Genomic DNA, 18,662 nt, shown 5'->3' with positions numbered 1-18,662 from the left:
GGGCCACCACAGTGAATGCACCAAGTCCTAACCACTGGACTGCCAGGGAACTCCCAAGAAGCTGAATTTTTAATTTAATTGTTAGTTTAAATTTAAGTAGCTGCACTTGACAAGTGGCTACCATATTGGGCAGCACAGTTTTGGACCCTGTTTTACTTTAAAATTTACTGTTTTAGATTTATATTTACAATCCATCTATAATTGATGTTTACATATGGTGTGAGGTAAGGGTCAAGTTTAATTTATTTTTCTTCTATATGGAAATCTAGTTGACCAAGCACCAAGGAAAAGAGAATCTTTCCTATTTTTAGACTATGTTATTTATTTATTTGTTCTTACACCAGATACCCACACTGTCTTTAGTAACTGGTAGATAGAGTGTCTTGTTCATTTTTGGCCCTTTCTGTTTCCATGTAAACATTAAAAATACCTCATCAATTTTCATAAAATTATTTCTGGGATTTTGATTGGGATTACATTGGATCTATGTCTCATCTAATCTTGAACATGATAAAGCCATCCATTTATTTAGGTCCTTCATTTCTCTCAATAATATGTGATCCTTTTTTTATGAAAAGGTCTTGTACATCTTTTGTTAGATTTATTTCTAGTTATTTGCTACTGTAAATGGTGAACTTTTTCTAATTTCATTTTCTAATTATTGCTGGTGTAGACAATTGATTTTAGGTTATTGTCCTTAAATCCAGCAACTGTGCTAAATTAACTTATTAATTCTTATAGATTCTTTTGGACTTTCTGCATACCCAATCCTGCCATTTGTGAATAATGACAGTTTCATTTCTTTCTGATTCTTACATATCTTATCACTGCATTTCATCTTACTGCCTTATTGCACTGACCAGGACCTCAAGAACAGAGATGGGTAAACTTTTTTGTAAAGGACCAGGTAGGAAGGAACCAACATTTACTGTATAAAGTATTGTGCTTAATGGGAGTCAGAGTAGTCTTGCAGGTGAGTTTTAAGCAAATTTGTATTAATTTGAAGGGCTGTACACTATTTTGATAAATTAAAAGGGGCCATTTTTTATAGGAGATTGAAGAAGGAAAGAATGATTCATAGCCATGAAAGAAATGGGGTAAAACAATTTGCCTAGTGAATTGACAACTGCTGGTAAGTTTATGTTTATTTTGAATGTGCATAAGTATAAACTAATGCTTGTTTCTCTTTCCCTTTAGGAAAAATAGAAATGAAGGTACATATGCACACAAAATTTTGCCTCATTTGTTTGCTTACATTTATTTTCCATCATTGCAACCATTGCCATGAAGAACATGACCATGGTTCTGAAGAGCATCACAGACACCATCGTGGAATGACAGAATCTGAGTCAAGCAAATTTTCAGTGCTGGATGCTGAAAATGAAAAAAAATATTATATTGAAAAACTTTTTGATCGTTATGGTGAAAATGGAAGATTATCCTTTTTTGGTCTGGAGAAACTTTTAACAAACTTGGGCCTTGGAGAGATAAAAGTAGTTGAGATTAATCATGAGGATCTTGGCCACGATCATGTTTCTCACTTAGATATTTTGGCAGTTCAAGAGGGAAAGCATTTTCACTCACATAACCACCAGCATTCCCATAATCATTTAAATTCAGAAAATCAAACTGTGACCAGTGTATCAACAAAAAGAAGCCATAAGTGTGATCCAGAGAAAGAGACAATTGAAGTATCTGTCAAGTCTGATGATAAACATATGCATGACCATAATCATCGTTTATGTCATCACCATTGTTTGCGTCATCACCTTGATCATAACACTACTCGCCATTTTCCTAATGATTCCATTATTCACAGTGAGCATGGGGAGCCTAGCCATGAACCTTCTACAGAGACCAATAAAACACAGGAACAATCTGAAAGTAAGCTACTGAAAGGAAAGAAGAAGAGAAAAGGGAAGAAAAGTAATGAAAATTCTGAGGTTATTACACCAGGTTTTCCCCCTAACCATGATCAGGGTGAACAGTATGAGCATAATCGGGTCCACAAACCTGATCGTGTACATAACCCAGGTCATTTTCATGTACGTCTTCCAGAACATAATGGTCATGATCCTGGTCACGGACACCAAGATCTTGATCCTGATAGTGAAGGTGAACTTCGACATACTAGAAAGCGAGAAGCACCGCATGTTAAAAAAAGTGCAATTTATTCAGCTGCTAGTCACAAAGATCATAATGAAGATGACCGGCAACATGAGGTAAGCAGAACAAGATGGTTGCTCCGTAATTCTCAGATGATTGTGGAGCATTTTTAGGTAAAAAGGGAAGTAACAGAGGAATAGTCAACCGTATTCAAACTTATTTCCAGTTACAAAATACATTAAGGAATCAAAATCAGATTAAAGATTTTTGTCTGCATTTTCACTTGCATTGTTTGTTCTCCAATTTGGGTTCCTTCAATTCCTAAATGTTTAAAGGTTGTTAGAAAATATATTCCTTATTTTTGTTCCTTATTTTACTCTCTTGCTTAAGACTTGTTTTGACTCCCCAAGTTAGTTTACATGTTGTTACTGTCAGCTGGTTTCTAGATATTTGAAAATTGAAGACTTTTTTTTGTTCAAACTGTTTTCTTGGGAAGTGACTAGACAGTTTTTTTTTCCTAATTGTTAACTTATTAACTATGGAGTGGTTCCCAGTTATTGATCTAGCTACAAAGTCAGGTATTTTGCACATGTGGTAGGTTTGTTTTCTCTGTCACTTTATTATAGGACCTACTTGCTCATATTAGTCTTTTCTTATGCTTTCAACAGATGTACAGTGAATGCAAAAAGATATAATAATGGGAAACTCCAATAGTAATGGGGTGGTTTTGTTTTTCTTTTAAATTTTCATGCTCTTTTAATACTTTCACATTTGATTGGTTCTTTCTTGATTTTTAAAAAAACTATTCACCTTAAAAACATTTTTGTTTCATTAAACGTATATCAACACCCTTATGTATTCTTATATTTGGCCCTCATTAAAGTTTAAAAAAATTGTTGAATTTGTTTATTGTTCGGATGTATAAAAAGCAGCACCATCTAATATGGAAAATGACCTCAACCTTTGTTGTTTCTGTCTCTTATTATGGAAGTGTGTTTTACATCTAAGTAAATATCTTTGTTTCTTTACTGGACAAATCATTAGATACTTGGTTTTTAGCAAATTAAAAAATCTTAGTGTACTTTTAAAGAAATATATTAATTTGTTACTGTGCGTAATATCCTAGAGTCTTGTTGATAATAACTAGACATTATCAATAATGTTTACTTTTTGTATTCTACTTGTGGGGTCTGGATCATCAGACTTGTTATTTTGTATCCTCATAGGCCTGATGCATACCGAGGACTTTTTCAAGATTTCTGGAAATGTACTATGCATTGGATAGAGTAGTAGTATCTCATGTAAAGACCTGAAAAAAATCATTTTTTTGTTTGTATGTTTTGATTCTGTTTTTTGTACCATAGATAAAATAAGCAAGCATGCAACCAGAGTGCATATGTATGAAAAAGAGGTAGTGCCATCTCCTTTGCCTCAATTTTAGATATTTGTTTTTACTATATGATGGGTCCAGAATTTTTTGTTACTTGTTTTCTTCTGTGTTTTGTTATATTTTGTACTTAAAGTACCAGTGGATAAAGCTGCCTTTTTTTAACCCTCCAGTTTTAGCATTGGGTTAGAATTCCCCTATATGATATTCTTTTGGGGTACCTTAGTGAAAATGTCTATATCCTTGTATATTTTAATATAAAGTTGTTAAAGAACTCTTAATTCTGTTTAACACTGTTTCACAAATTAGAATCTTGAGCGATTGATGATTGCACTTTGACTAGGGAAGTGATTTTTTTTTAACTCACCCCTTAAGGATCTTGGGAATATAGTTCTAAGTCATTCTTATTGATGGCAGAAAGTCATCATCTTTTATATGTTGCAGTGGGAAATGGTTCAAATCTATTAAAAGTTTTGGGTAATCAAGTTGAATGTATTCCTATCATAAATTCCTGTCAAAAATCATTCTTTGTAATAGGTATCTATATATTGCAGATTATTTTCAAATAATATTTAGAATATATTTTACTATATAATATTTTCTTTTTCTGCATAATCTTCTTAAAGTACTCTTACTTAATTTGTTTTATCAATTTCCTTGCAGTGTTTGAACGTCACTCAGTTGTTAAAATACTATGGTCATCGGGCCAATTCTCCAATCTCACCTGATCTATTTACGTACCTTTGCCCTGCTTTGTTATATCAAATCGACAGCAGACTTTGTATTGAGCATTTCGACAAACTTTTAGTTGAAGATTTAAATAAAGATAAAAATCTGGTTCCTGAAGATAAGACAAATATAGGGGCATCAGGTAAGAAAGATTTAAGTTCTTTCTCCTCAAAAAAGTATCTGTACTTATTTTTTTTTAATGTAATTGAATGAGGAAGTAATTCCAAATGATTGCTTTCCTTTTGGTGACTTTCAGTATGTTTTAATCAGGTTTAGGTATGTGGGTTTAGAAAAGATTGGGGGAAGACAAGAGGCACAATACAGTTTACTAATCTCTTCTGGCACTACAGAGGAATGTTTTGCTACGGGCAGAGAACTAATAGATTAGAAAGGAAATACAGGTTTGTCATAAATAGATTCTTCTTGATGGGCAAATGTTAATAAGGGGACCCCTAATTAAAGTTATATGATGTTATAATTACTTAACATTTAGCAGGGTGAGGGGCTCTAGTGAAAAGATTATTAAGTTTCTAAGGAAGTAAAAAGGGAAGCCAGTGTGGTGAAACTCTAGGAATGTCTCAGAAATGCCAGTGATTGGCACATGAACTTCATCGTGGGCACTTCTAGAGAGTAAAACCAAATGGGTAAAACCAAAACTGTTTTTAAACTTCTCTCTAGGCTCTTTTTCATCATATCCAGTTGGCTAGATTGCTCCACCTTGATGTTTACAGATACCTCCCACCTAATATTTCTGGAACTTCTACTCCACAGGAAGTTCGTACCTCTTACAGAATCCCAAATGCCATTCCAATTCATTCTTTTGATAAAATCTGAAAATCTTTGATTTTTTTCCCTCTTATGGTTTTAGTTTTCATTTCCTATTTTCCCTTGTATAATCAGTTGTCGAGTCCAGTTGAGTCTTAAATATCTTCCAACTATATCCACTCTGTCGTAACTTTAGTTCAGATCCTCCTTGGTTCTTTCCTGAATTGTTGAAGTGCCTTCATAACCTTCCCTGCCTGTGCTTTTGTCCCCTTTGTAGGTCATGCTTAGCATTTAAGCTAGATTTATCTTTCTAAAATGCAAAGGAGATACTCTGACATAGATTTTTCTTTTTAGTGATGGCTGGCATTTATTTAATACATATGTTTTCCTTTTATTTATTAACAAACGTATTGCAGGCACTGTTCTAAACTCAGTTCATTTACTCCTCCCAGCAGTCTTATGAGGTGGAGAATGTTACCCTAATAACTTCCCCAGGGTCTCAGAACTAGTGAGTGATAGTGGTCAGATTCAGTCCTGGGAAGTTTAACCATTTTGATATCCATGTTCTAAGTGTTTTACATGCTTTTTTTTTTTTTTTTTTTTTTAAGTAAATTTTAATAATAATTATTGAATTATTATGTGAGGGAGCTATTGTATGACTCTTGTTTTTACAGATAAGGAAGCTGAGGTATAGAAAAGTTTAGTAACTTGCCCACAGTTCCCAGACCTAATAAATGATAAAACCCACCAAGTCTGAGGTTTGTCTGATAAATGTTCTGGGCAATCACTGTGCTATTATTTTCCAAATTTAGTTAATTCTGGTATCACCTTTATGATTTTTGCCACATATTGTTACACTAATATTTTTCATTAGATCTCTAGTATTTTTCTTTACATTTTTTGTATTGTAAGCAGTAATAGCTATGAGAACATGGATTTGATGTGATGTGCTAGTTATACTTTTTTCCTCATATATTTTAGAATACTGCATTATGCTATGTTGTTCAAAGTTCAGAGTGTTGTTTTTTTTTCCCCCAATCATGCTTTCCAGAATATGATCCATGCCTACCTACCTTTCCATCTTTATCTTCCACCATTCGTTTCTTCCCTCTTAGCTCTAATCATAACAAACTCATGATAATAGATTATGCTGGTTTGCCTTCATGCCTCTCTGCCTTTTCACATTGTAAACCTCTCTACTTGGCTGACTACTATGATTCCTCAAAGATTCAGCTCAAGGGTTAGTCTCTCTGGGATAACTTAGTGACCATCCTAGACTTAATTAAGTCCCCTACCTTGATACTCTCTGGATATTTCCATCATGGTACAGAGTTCATAATTGGATTAGTTACGTTTTTGTTTGACTTTAGTTGCTTAAAAGAAGTGACTGGGTCTTTCAGCATCCCTAGTGCCTAAGATAAAGGGTACTTTGGACAAAAAGTAATCACTCATATATTGATTAAATGAATAAATTGCTTAATATTAGTCTATAAACTTTCAGTTCTAACCTAGGAAGAACACTTGTAAGTCAGCCTAGTGTACTTTGATAATACGGTGTTCTCACTCAGAATGAGTTGTATTTCATGAACTTCATCATTTGCAAAATCATGATGAATGCAGTTCTGGTTGAAATGCCCAAGATATAGTGGTGGTATTGCATAGTAATTAAAGTGACTAAATTGATGTGTATGAATATGAGCTGAAAACAGAATTCCGATAAAATAGATGAAAGATTGAAAGAGCAGCATTTAAAATTTTTTCATAGTGTAGCAATAAGGTAGACATATTTAAGAATATCACATTCTAGTATGGGTTTTATATGAGATAGAGACATTCCTTAAAGCTTAAAAGAGTACACATAAAAAGAAATGCTCTCAATACATAACTGAGTCTCCTAGTTTCCTGCCTATTCTTGGTTAATTTCTTTGCAATAGGAAAATAACTTCAGAATAGATAAATTAATCATAATAGCCTATATTTATTGGAACCTTACCGTGTGCTATTTTAAACTTTTTTTTTTTTTTTTAAGTTTCATTTTTTTTAAATTTTATTTATGGCTGTGTTGGGTCTTCCCCTCTGTGCGAGGGCTTTCTCTAGTTGCAGCAAGTGGGGGCCACTCTTCATCGCGGTGCGCGGGCCTCTCACTATCGCGGCCTCTCTTGTTGCGGAGCACAGGCTCCAGACGCGCAGGCTCAGTAGTTGTGGCTCACGGGCCCAGTTGTTCCGCGGCACGCGGGATCTTCCCAGACCAGGGGCGGAACCCGTGTCCCCTGCATTGGCAGGCAGACTCCCAACCACTGCGCCACCAGGGAAGCCCTAAACACTTTTACAAGAGTTATTTAATTTAATTTGTTACACCCACGAGATAGGCACTTTTATTTTACTTCTCTTTGCTGAGGAAAGGAGGGTTTGAGAAGTTAAGTAACATGCCCAAGGTCACATAGCTGCCAGGCAGCAGAGCTGTGATAGGAACTAGAGTATTCTTCATCTAAAACCTGTAATGTAACCACTATGTTCTTCTCCTATGCTGTGCTCTACTGCTTCCTGCTGAAAAGTTTCTTAAGTGTGCTTTGCTAAAATGTAAATGACGGGGAGATAAGGAGAGCGTTAGTGATTTGACAGATAATGCAGACATAGACAGGAAACTGGTAGAGGTAAATATTGATATAAGTAAGTATTACTATAAGTGTAGATTAGTCATTTAAAAAAAAAACAAAAAACCCGAGAATAGTCTTCTAGTAGACAAGCTGGGTTCAGTCTGTTAAGATCTGGAAGGGCAGAGAAAAGTGATTTCACATGCTAGACTTGAATAATGATCTTTGGATAGACAAAATATGTCCTCTTTCTGGCTTCATGCTCATTGATCTTTGTAGATGAGTAAACACCTTGAGAGCCACAGTCTCTCTCAGGTGCTTATAAATTCTCACTGACAGGATTAAAAGGGGAAGTTAGGTCTAAGATTATTTAACTTAATTCAAAATAAAATACATTTGTTCTTTACGGGGAAAAATGGAGACGGACAAGATTGTGGCATCTGGAGTTAAAACTAATAGCCTTTTCTGTTTTTACGGTTTATTTAAAAAACTCTCGTTCTTTGTTTTCTCATCAGCTGTGGGTTATGACTTAGAGTTGTCTGTGTTGTAATATTGACATAATCTATATATTTTAACAAGGCTGTTGACAGATGCTTGACTATAGTAATGTTGAAAATTAGTTTATTAAATATGAAAAGCCTTAGAGGAAATTGTACTTGCTTTGAAAACAAATACTTTACTAATAGTGAATATTGATTAGTTGTTTGCAGGTGGTTATTAACATTCTCAGAAATGAAGCTTGGATTAATTATGTCCTGATAGATGTTAATAATTGTTAGAGAGAATGCTCTGCTAGTAATTATTTTCAATGACTGCTGCACCATTAAACAAGGTTAACTTGTTCTGTATAAATCTCCCATAGTGACACAGCTACTACCTCATTAACTATTCAGAGACTGCTGTAAACCAAATATGCTATATACTGTGTATGGTAGGAATCGTTTGTTTCACAAGATTGTCTCATTTAGTCATAGAGTTGACCCTAGCTTAATTATCAAGGGGAGCTGTGAATAGGCCGCTCAGCATTTTCTGCCAATTAAAATGCTGAAACAGTGTAGAAAACTGCCATCTTGCACATGCTTTGAACCAAGTTAATTAGAAAGTTTCCACAGATGAGCGCTTCTTTTTAAAAGAATGCATTTTCTCTCTAGATAATGAGAAAGGGAGTTGGTGAATAACTAAGCTTGAAGACCTTTAACGTTTTAAGAGACCTAATTTGCAGAATAAGTGAAGCTTGTTTCAGACATTTAGCATTTTTTATTGCATATGGTATCTTGGGTACAAATAAAGAAAACATTTGCTAGTTGTACTTAATAGTTTGCATAGTGTTAGGTTGGTATAAGTTTTATGAGATTCCTTTTATTGTTCGTTGTTTATTGTTGTTATTTTGCTTTTTTTATGGCTCTATACCAAATTGTGATCGAAAAAACACAATAGTTTGGTTGAAAATCAGAAAAATTTTATTACCTGAGTTGCCTTTTTTCTACACCTAGGAAATTGTGATAGAGTTTATGTGAGCTTTAAATGTGTATGTTATTAATTCTAAAAATAAGTACATACTTAAATAGCATGGGAAGATATTTCAAGTACAATAAATTCAAAACAACTTTACTTCTCATAGTTCAAAGAAATTGTAATTTTCCTTGAAGAAAATTTAAGTTAGGAAAATGACTACTCCTTAAATTTTTAGTGCTAGAAAGCTAAAATTACTGTTAAAAATTAATAAGAAGTCAGTATAAGAAAACATGTATCTGTAATAACATACACTTACGGAATAATAGGGCTGTTTTGCTAATGAAACAGTTGTGATGGAATAGTTGTAATCTATACAAAATATCTAGAAAATTTCTGATTTATCTGAAATGGTATTTCTTCTTATTTTTATGTTTAATTATACTTATTTTTCTTGTAAATCCTCTTTTATGTGAAGCCATCTCCTTGGGGGTAAATACATAAGTGATAAATCACTTGGCCAAGAATTCTCTGAAAATACTGTGAGTTACTGGAGAAAACAGTGGATTCAGGAAGGACTTTGGGTTTAGTTTTGACTTTGCCATTTTAGCTAGCTGTTTAACTATTTTTTATTATGGTAATATATATATAACATAAAGTTTGCTGTCTTAACCATTGAAGTGTACAAATTAGTGGCATTTATTACATTCACAATGTTGTGCAACCATCACACTACTTGTAAAACTTTTTTTAACCACCACCCCAGATAGAAACTGTGTAACCATTAAGCAATAGCTCATTTCCCCCCTACCCCCAGCCCCTGGTAACCTCTGATCTTTTTGTCTCTATGAATTTGACTATTCTATATAGTTCATATAAGTGGAATCATACATTTGTCTTTTCTGTCTCTGCTTTATTTTGAAATACTCAGCATAATGTTTTTAAGGTTCACCTATGTTGTAGCATGTATCAGAACTTCGTTCCTTTTTGTGGATGAATACTAGTCCATTGCATGTATATACCACATTTCCTTAAACTATTCATTCATTGATGGATGCTTGGCTATTGTGAATAATGCTGTAATGAACAAGGCACACAAGTATCTGAGTTTCTGCTTTCATTTCTTTGGGATATAGACCTAGGAGTGGAGCTCCTGGGTCATATGGTGATTCTGTTTAGCTTTTTGAGGAACTACCAAATCTTTTCTACAGTGGCTGCACTATTTTATGTTCCTGCTAGCAATGTAAGACGTTCCAGTTTCTCCACATCTTTGCCAACATGTGTTTTTCTTTTTTCTTTTTTTTCAAAGCCATCCTAGTAGGTGTGAAGTGGTAATGTTTAGCATTTAACATCTCTTTGCCTCAATATACAAATACAAATCTCTAAAGTAAAAGGACATTGGACACATTGGGGTCTGCTAAATTGTGTTCTTCAGGATACTGGCTCATTGTGCTATATTAATAGGTTCCATGATCAAGTAAGTTAGAAAAATACTGCATATTATTTCCCCCTTGCAGAAATTCACATTGCTCATTAAACTGTTAGAGGCTCTGAGGGAACTTGTTTAATCCAGCATTACCAAGTCTTTTTGATTTTTAAAATTCTCTCCTCACTCCCCTTAGAATGCCACCTATCTCATAGAATTAGATGAGCAGTTTGAGAAATGCTACTGTAGATTATTAAAGTTCTTTCTAGCTATACAATATGACAATAGCTAGTATGTTGCCAGTTCAAATAGCTACAAGTAAGCAAGGAATTTAAAAAATTCTTTTTTAAAGGGGCAGAATAATTGGCCTCTTTGAAAATATTTTTTATAATTTCCAACTTTGTCAATCAAGGCAGCGTATTCACAGAGGAGTAATTAAACTATCAATATATTATAATAGTCTCAATTGTGCTCTCTATATTTTATGTATAAAAAATGTTACTGGAGGTTATAGGATCCTTTTTAGTTCTAGAATTTATTTTCTAAAATCAATTTGAAAAATCTTTTGAAGGTAGCAAGCATATTATATATATTTCCTCTAGTTGGAAGAATGGGAAAATTCTTTTCATAGAATGTCCCTGAGAGTGTTCTCTCCTCTTCAACTTTTTGGAAGAGTTTGAGAAAGATCGGTATAAGTTCTTCTTTGTATGTTTGGTAGAATTCGCCTGTGAAGCCGTCTGGTCCTGGACTTTTGTTTGTGGGAGTTTTTAAATTACAGATTCTATTTCAGTTCTAGTGATCAGTCTGTTCAAATTATCTGTTTCTTCTTGATTCAATTTTGGTGGGCTGTATTTTTCTAGAAACTTGTCCATTTCTTCTGGGTTGTTGAATTTGTTGTCATGTAATTGTTCATAGTATTCCCTTACAGTTTTTTTGTATTTCTGCAGTATCAGTTGTTATGTTTCCTTTTTCATTTCTTATTTTGTTTGAGTTCTCTTTCTTCTTGGTGAGCCTGGCCAGTGGTTTGTCCATCTTGTTTATCCTTTCAAAGAACCAGCCCTTGGTTTTATTGACTTTTTCTCTTGTTTTTTTAATCTCTATTTTATTTATTTTCTCTCTGATCTTTATTATTTCTTTCCTTCTGCTGACTTTAGGTTTTGTTTGTTCTTCTTTTTCTAATTCTTTTAAGTGGTAGGGTAGGTTGTTTATTTGAGAGTTTTCTTGAGGAAGGCCTGTATTGCTATTAGTATCCCTCTTTTGCAGCATTCCATAGATTTTGTATGGTGATGTTTTCATTGTCATTTATCTCAGGGTATTTTTAAATTTTCTCTTTGATTTCATCATTAACCCATTGGTTTTTTAGTAGCATGTCGTTTAGTCTCCATGTAATCGTTTTTTTCTCATTTCTTTTTCTGTGGTTAATTTCTGGTTTCATGCCATTGTGGTCAGAAAAGATGCTTGGGATAATTTCTATACTCTTAAATTTGTTGAGGCTTGTTTTGTGCCCTAGTATGTGGTCAGTCCTAGAGAATGTGCCATGTGCACTTGAAAAGAATGTGTATTCTGGGTTTTTTGGATGTAATGTCCTGAAAATATCAAGTCTAACTGCTCTGTCGTATCATTTAGTATTTGTGTTGCCTTATTGATTCTCTGTCTGGAAGATCTGTCTATTGATGTGAGTGGGGTTTTAAAGTATCCTACTATTATTGTATTCCTGTCAGTTTCTCCCTTTATGTCTGTTAGTATTTGTTTTATTTATGTGGGTGCTCCTATATTAGGTGCATATATGTTGATGAGTGTAAAATCCTTTTCTTGTATTGATCCTCTTCTTGTATTATCATTATATAGTGTCCTCCTCTATCTTTCTTTTTTTTTTTTTTTTAAAAGGAATGCCCCTCCCCCAGTCTTCATATTCCCTGTTAATGGTGATTTTTTTTTTTTAAGAAATTCACGTTCTTTTATTTATTTATTTATTTATTTATTTATTTATTTATTTATTTATTTATGACTGTGTTGAGTCTTCGTTTCTGTGCGAGGGCTTTCTCTAGTTGCAGCAAGTGGGGGCCACTCTTCATCGCGGTGCGCGGGCCTCTCACCATCGCGGCCTCTCTTGTTGCGGAGCACAGGCTCCAGACGCGCAGGCTCAGTAACTGTGGCTCACGGGCCCAGTTGCTCCGTGGCATGTGGGATCTTCCCAGACCAGGGCTCGAACCCGTGTCCCCTGCATTGGCAGGCAGATTCTCAACCACTGTGCCACCAGGGAAGCCCCTCTATCTTTCTTTATGGTCTTTGTTTTAAAGTCTATTTTGTCTGATACAAGTATTGTGACCCCTGCTTTCTTGTCATTTCCATTTGCATGAAATATCTTTTTCCATTCCCTCACTTTCAATCTGTGTGTGTCCTTTGCACTAAAGTGGGTCTCTTGTAGGCAGCATATTGTAGGATCTTGTTTTTTTATCCATTCTGCCACTCTGTGTTTTTTGATTGGAGCATTTAGTCCATTGACATTTAAGGTAATTATTGATAGATATGTATTTATTGCCATTTTAAGCCTTGTTTTCCTGTTGATTTTATATTTTTGTCCCTTTCATTGTCTTTTTGTTTTTCCTTTTGTGACATGATTATTTTCTTTTGTATTATACTTATTTTCTCTCTTTTTTTTTTTTTTTTGGTTTTTGTAAATCTATTATATGTTTTTGAAATAACCAGTTTCTTAACAATCATTTTATTGTATAACCAATAAAGAAAAAACATTTCTATTAAGTATTTTTTTAAAATGTGAGTGTGAGTGTGTATGTATATATATATATATATATATATATTAACTCATTTTGGAGGGGCAGCTGTCCAAGCTCAATGTAATATCACTTCATTGAACAACTCCACATGGCATAATTCACATTATATTCTAAGTAAATGACATTCACCCAAAAATACAATGAGAATGGTGCCCTTGAAGTTGGCCAGTACCATGACCTTGGGTTGATTCATGTAAGGCTTTTGCCTTTGTGGGATTATGATGTTTTCTTGTATTCTCTGAGTTTCAGATGTCAGATATCACAAGTACTAGTGATTTTCTAATCATAAAGTGGGCTTCTCTCTTTCAGACATTTCTTCTAGTTTACAGATTTGCTTTCTCAGGAGGATGAGAAGGAGATACAATTACCAGCACTGATTCATGAGAAATTGTACCTGGGAGAGTGTAATATGTGACATATACCCTGAACTCATATACCCTTTCACACAGACCCTCCCTCAGCTACATGTGTAAGCACTTGGCTGATTTAATTTGTTCAATCTGCCAATGCTTGTTCTTCAGTTATACTGTATTTAGCTCACCTGTCAGCATATTGGCAAATTGATGGTCACTGAATTCGATTTTGGTTGATTTGTCATTTGGTAACTTGAGTTTTGACTAATTGACCAGAAGCCATTTGAGATTGTAAATCATCGTAGAACACTGCAAAATGTTTATGGCTTCATAGACTCTTGGACTTTTCTTCACATTCAAGATACCCTGAGCCAGAAGTTTATACGATGAGAATTTTATAAAGGAAATACTTGCTTAGAATAATGTTCATTTTTAGATATAATTTGTATGATTAGGGAACAGAATCACATTTTCTCTCAACTCTTTAATGATTAGACTTGGTAAATATGCTTATAAGAATATATGTTGGTATAGTAGGGTCTTAAATTTCATAATCTAATAAGCACAAATTTAAAAATATGCTTGTAAAAAAAAAATATGCTTGTAATGCTAATATTTTATTACTTTGCTAAATTGTATTGTATAATTTGTTAATCATCTCACATGTCTACTGCATCAAATTAATAGTGTTCCCTTATATTAAGATTTAGAAATTTAATATTTATTGCAAATGTCTTAATAGGAAAATCCGGAAGTGAATGCATATATATTCCCCAGTGTAGAATATAATGTAACCCTAGGAAAAAGAATAAATGAAGTTAACAAGATTTACCCAACTAGATTTTGGCTAATACAGATTTTAATTTAGCAGCTTAATCTGGTTATATGAATTTTCTTGGACATTGCGACATAGAAATAAAATAAATACTTTTACTGGGTAATTTTGGTGAATGATTCCAGTGCATTTTTGCTGAAAACAATTCTGATTAATAAAAATTTCTAATAATTATGAAGAGTTAATTAAATTTGTTTATTTTATCTAGTGTATTTGGGGTCTTGTCTGTAGTTTTGTCAATCCTCATCCATACATATTTACATTAGTGTGTATATACAGTTATTTTTTTCTACTTCAGAGTATCTTGGAATATGAATTGCTGGGTTTTCAGTATCTTTGTGCTGTTTTTCTTTAAGTTCTTGATTGAGTTTGCTTTTGGATTGGCTTTTTTGGAGATATATTGCTTCTAGGTTGGATTATTGCCAAACTAAGGAAAAATATATTTGAGAAGGGAGAGTTGTATATTAATATATGAGACATTTTATCTTCAGGTTGATGTTTTCATTATTAGCCTTGGTGTTTCCCATTTAGTTATTGTCAGTATCTTTTGTCGCTCCCTTTTAAATTTTTTTCCCCACTAGTATGATTGGAGCTAGAGAGCTGCAGTAGTTTTGACAAACCTTTTTTGGTTTAGTTGGCCAGTAGCTTTATTGGTTCTCTGCCTTCATGTATACCTATGGCCACTTTTTTCCAACCTATTCCCTCAGGCTCTCCCACTCACTGATTTTATTGTTCCAGTCTGTATATGGGGCGCACACAAAGTAACCTGGTCATCATTATTAAGTCAATCTTTAAACCTTATTTGACCTTATATTTTTCTTTATACAACAGGGTTTTTTACCTCAGTTCCCTGTGCCTGTAGTCCCATCCATAGTTCGGGGAATCTTCTTCTTATTCTTTGGGTCCACTAACCAAGATGTTGGCTTTATAATGAATCTTTCCCTGACCTTGGTTCTTTGGGAGTTGAGTTCCTGTTCCTTTATTGCCCCCAAATCCTTAAAAAGGATTGAAGGCACTGTATTCAATCTCTGGCTGTATTCAATCTCTGGCTGTATTTCAATGTTTTTGGCCCTTTAGATTCCCAGTGTTTCTATCATAGTAATGATCTGTTACATATAATATAAACCACAGAGCTTCCATTAGTAATAGATGACCTACTGTTTCATTCTGAGCTAATTTAGCTAACAAGAATTAGCTGTAGTGTTAATGTTATTGGATACTGTGACTAAAATGTCCAAAGAATAAACAGTTTTATTGATAAAGTTTAGCATTTAGCAGGTCAGTTAAAGTTTTATTTTTTTACCTATTCTTACTTCTCTTTGTCTTTGAAAATTTTAAGTTATCTTGATGAAGAAATGCATTTTTCCATTATTCACTTATCACAAGACTTGACATAAAATCTTTCAGCAGATTTATAGTCCTTTTAGATTTGATTAGAAAAATAATCATTTTAGATTAAACATTTTCAAAATTATCACTCTTCAGTGAAATTTTCTATAGAGAAATATTAAAATAAACAGAAATTTTAAACTTAAAACATTTCCATTTTATTTTAGGCCATCAATAGAAAGTAATTTCTCATTTTAAGTGAAGATGCCTCACCCCCTGAACCACTGGCATTTATTTCTGATAATCTTATCTGCTTATGAATAGCCTAGATAAAGAAATGTCACAGAATTCCACCTGTTTCTCACAAGTCATATTATGAAAGCATTTCTCCTGTGTTCTGATCTGGTTAAAATTATATAGTGAAATTAAAAAAGTAGTAAATTGTACAGAAAGCTGAATTGGAGGAAAGGTAGTTTGGAACTGGGTATGGAAGAAAGATGATACCAAGGGAAATGGGACTGAATTGTCCTTTTTAAAAATAAGAAATGAAATACAGTGAAGCTACCAGTAATAAGATTTTTTTGTGTCTTATCTGAGTATATTTGTATTTTGGGCTGATATGTTAAGTTTCTTAAACTTTGTTATTAGAAAGATTTCCATAGATTATGCTGCATTAGATACTTGGCTTCCTTTAATGCTCATGGGAGAGTTTTATAATTATAGTCTCTAAATAAACAGTTTAAGGCTGTACCTTTAGACATCGGTAAAATTTTATTTAAGTCTAGGTAGTATAAGTGAACCGCAGCCTTAAGTCATTTTCAGTTTCTGTTTCTAATAAGGTGGACCACTGAAGATACTATTTATAACTTGGTCTGAGTTTAATTCTTTTTTTAAGCATTCAGGTTGGTTATATAGTTATTTGTTTTGTTTGTTTTTAAACACAGTAGTGCCAAAATATAAAGTTTTCTTAAAAAGCATAGTCTAGGTAATCAGTCTTCCATGACTCATTTATCTTATGTTTTTTCTTCTTTGGAGCTTTTTTGGTTTATATTGTCATACTAATGTTGACCATTACTTTCTTCCTACAGCGTGGATTTGTGGTATCATTTCTATCACTGTTATTAGCCTGCTTTCCTTGCTAGGAGTGATCTTGGTTCCCATCATTAACCAAGGATGCTTCAAATTTCTTCTCACATTCCTTGTTGCACTAGCTGTAGGAACAATGAGTGGAGATGCCCTTCTTCATCTACTGCCCCATGTAAGAAACCTTTTAAATCTTTTTAAGAAGTAAAAATATTTCAGCTAAAAGGATCCTTCATTTGCAAGCTGTAGCATACTAATCTAGTATTTCTGTTGTTTTATTTGCTTATAGGATGAAGTATTTTTTTCCATTTGTACAGTTTTAAATTAAGCAATATTAAAATAACTTGAATCATTAGATTTTAAAACAGCAACAAAAAACTGGTAGTGTCAGTTTTATCCTCACCTGTCACAGTGTATACATATCAAATCACCACAATGTACACTTTAACTCTCTTACAATTTATGTCAGTTACACCTCAGTAAAACTGAAATTTAAAAAATGCTCTGTTAGCAGTTCTGAAAGTGAATACTTGGACATCAATGAGTGTTTTATCTTTCTGTCTTTATGGTATATCAAGAAAGCCATTAGAAGAAATGTATAAGAGGCTTTATAATGATTGTACACATAGCCAGTGCTCCACAGGCATCTTTATTTGAGCAGGAATAGGCAGACATACTCAGTTAACAATTTTAGGCATTTAGCTCTTTACCCATGGGGCCATTTATCTTTTCACCTGGTGTACCACTTGTGTTCTTTCATTTGGGAACACTTCTAATGATATGATCATAAGCCCACACTCCTAGTACCTTTACCTTGCTTATTAACCTTTTAAAATCTGTCACCAGTTAAGAGTGTTTGAACCAGTATTACTGTCTTTCCTTCAAATTATGAAAACAACAGGGCTTTTTTCTTTTCCAAATGTAAAATTATAGGTTTGAATATTTTTTTATGTTCTTATCACCTCCTTTCAGGAGTATTTGGGAGACAGAATTGTATTTGTGTGTTGTGTGCACCTCTTCTCGCCTTCTGCACTCCTGGTTGAGAATTCCAGGTCTAGTGTCTAGAACAATGCATGGCATTGCCTTTAAAAAAAAATTAATGTTAAGGCCGTGAATATGCATTTTTTGTTGTTGATTTATTATATATTATTTATTTATTTCTCCCTTTATTTCAACCCTTTGCCTGCCCTTTCTACCAGCCACCAGGCATAGCAACAGTCTGTTTCAGAACTGGGCCTAATAAATTAGAACAGTTGAAGTGCGAACAATGTTTAAGTGCTATTTAACTCATTTTTTTTTCTTAAGAAGTGTTAATTAAATGAAGCTATTACCTTTTGTAATGGTCGTATCTTCTTTGAGAGGTTTAGAAACCTCTTCTGTTGACCACTAGCAAATAGGGAAGGAATACAAACAAATGTCACAAGGAGGGAAAATACTGAAGACCAGTTCTCTAACTTTTACATTCTCTAAGATAAAGATTTAAAATGTAGAAAATTGAACACATGTTTAAGTATATTCTTATGCTCATGTTCAGCAGTATATGCAGAGATAACATCTCATCACTTCTTTGAAATAATTTATAAAAGAAAAATATTTAAAAAATATAATCAGCTTAAGAGAAGGTTAAATTACAGGGAGTTACAAATGGTCACCTGCTGGTGAATTAATTTGTTTTAGTTTTACTGAATATTAAGGCATGTATCTGGGACATGTTCACTTCAGTTTACGAAGGACCCATCATTACCTCTTATCTTACTGCTGGTTTGATTCTTTCACTGTAGGATGTATCTTAAACCTGTTTTAGA

The 18,662-nt window shown here is 33.6% G+C and overlaps 1 protein-coding gene and 1 long non-coding RNA gene across 9 annotated transcripts in view; both read left to right on the top strand.

Annotated features, from left to right (window-relative positions):
* The window catches only part of SLC39A10 (solute carrier family 39 member 10), a 98,525-nt gene that overhangs the window by 55,938 nt on the left and 23,925 nt on the right, over positions 1-18,662 (top strand). For all 8 annotated transcript variants that reach the window (XM_082397338.1, XM_082397337.1, XM_082397342.1 and 5 more), the window contains 3 exons: positions 1,198-2,222; positions 4,157-4,364; positions 16,863-17,032. In XM_082397338.1, coding sequence (XP_082253464.1) covers positions 1,209-2,222; positions 4,157-4,364; positions 16,863-17,032 — 1,392 coding nt within the window. In that variant the 5' untranslated portion in view covers positions 1,198-1,208. The remainder of the gene's footprint in view (positions 1-1,197; positions 2,223-4,156; positions 4,365-16,862; positions 17,033-18,662) is intronic.
* On the top strand, positions 4,372-14,369 carry LOC309631272. The gene is made up of 2 exons (XR_014246167.1): positions 4,372-12,306; positions 12,720-14,369. It is a non-coding gene; the product is annotated as an uncharacterized lncRNA (long non-coding RNA).

The sequence above is a fragment of the Balaenoptera borealis genome, assembly GCF_965194805.1.
Source record: "Balaenoptera borealis genome assembly, chromosome: 6".
Classification (NCBI taxonomy): domain Eukaryota; kingdom Metazoa; phylum Chordata; class Mammalia; order Artiodactyla; family Balaenopteridae; genus Balaenoptera; species Balaenoptera borealis.
This window is presented reverse-complemented; position numbering and strand designations above follow the sequence as displayed.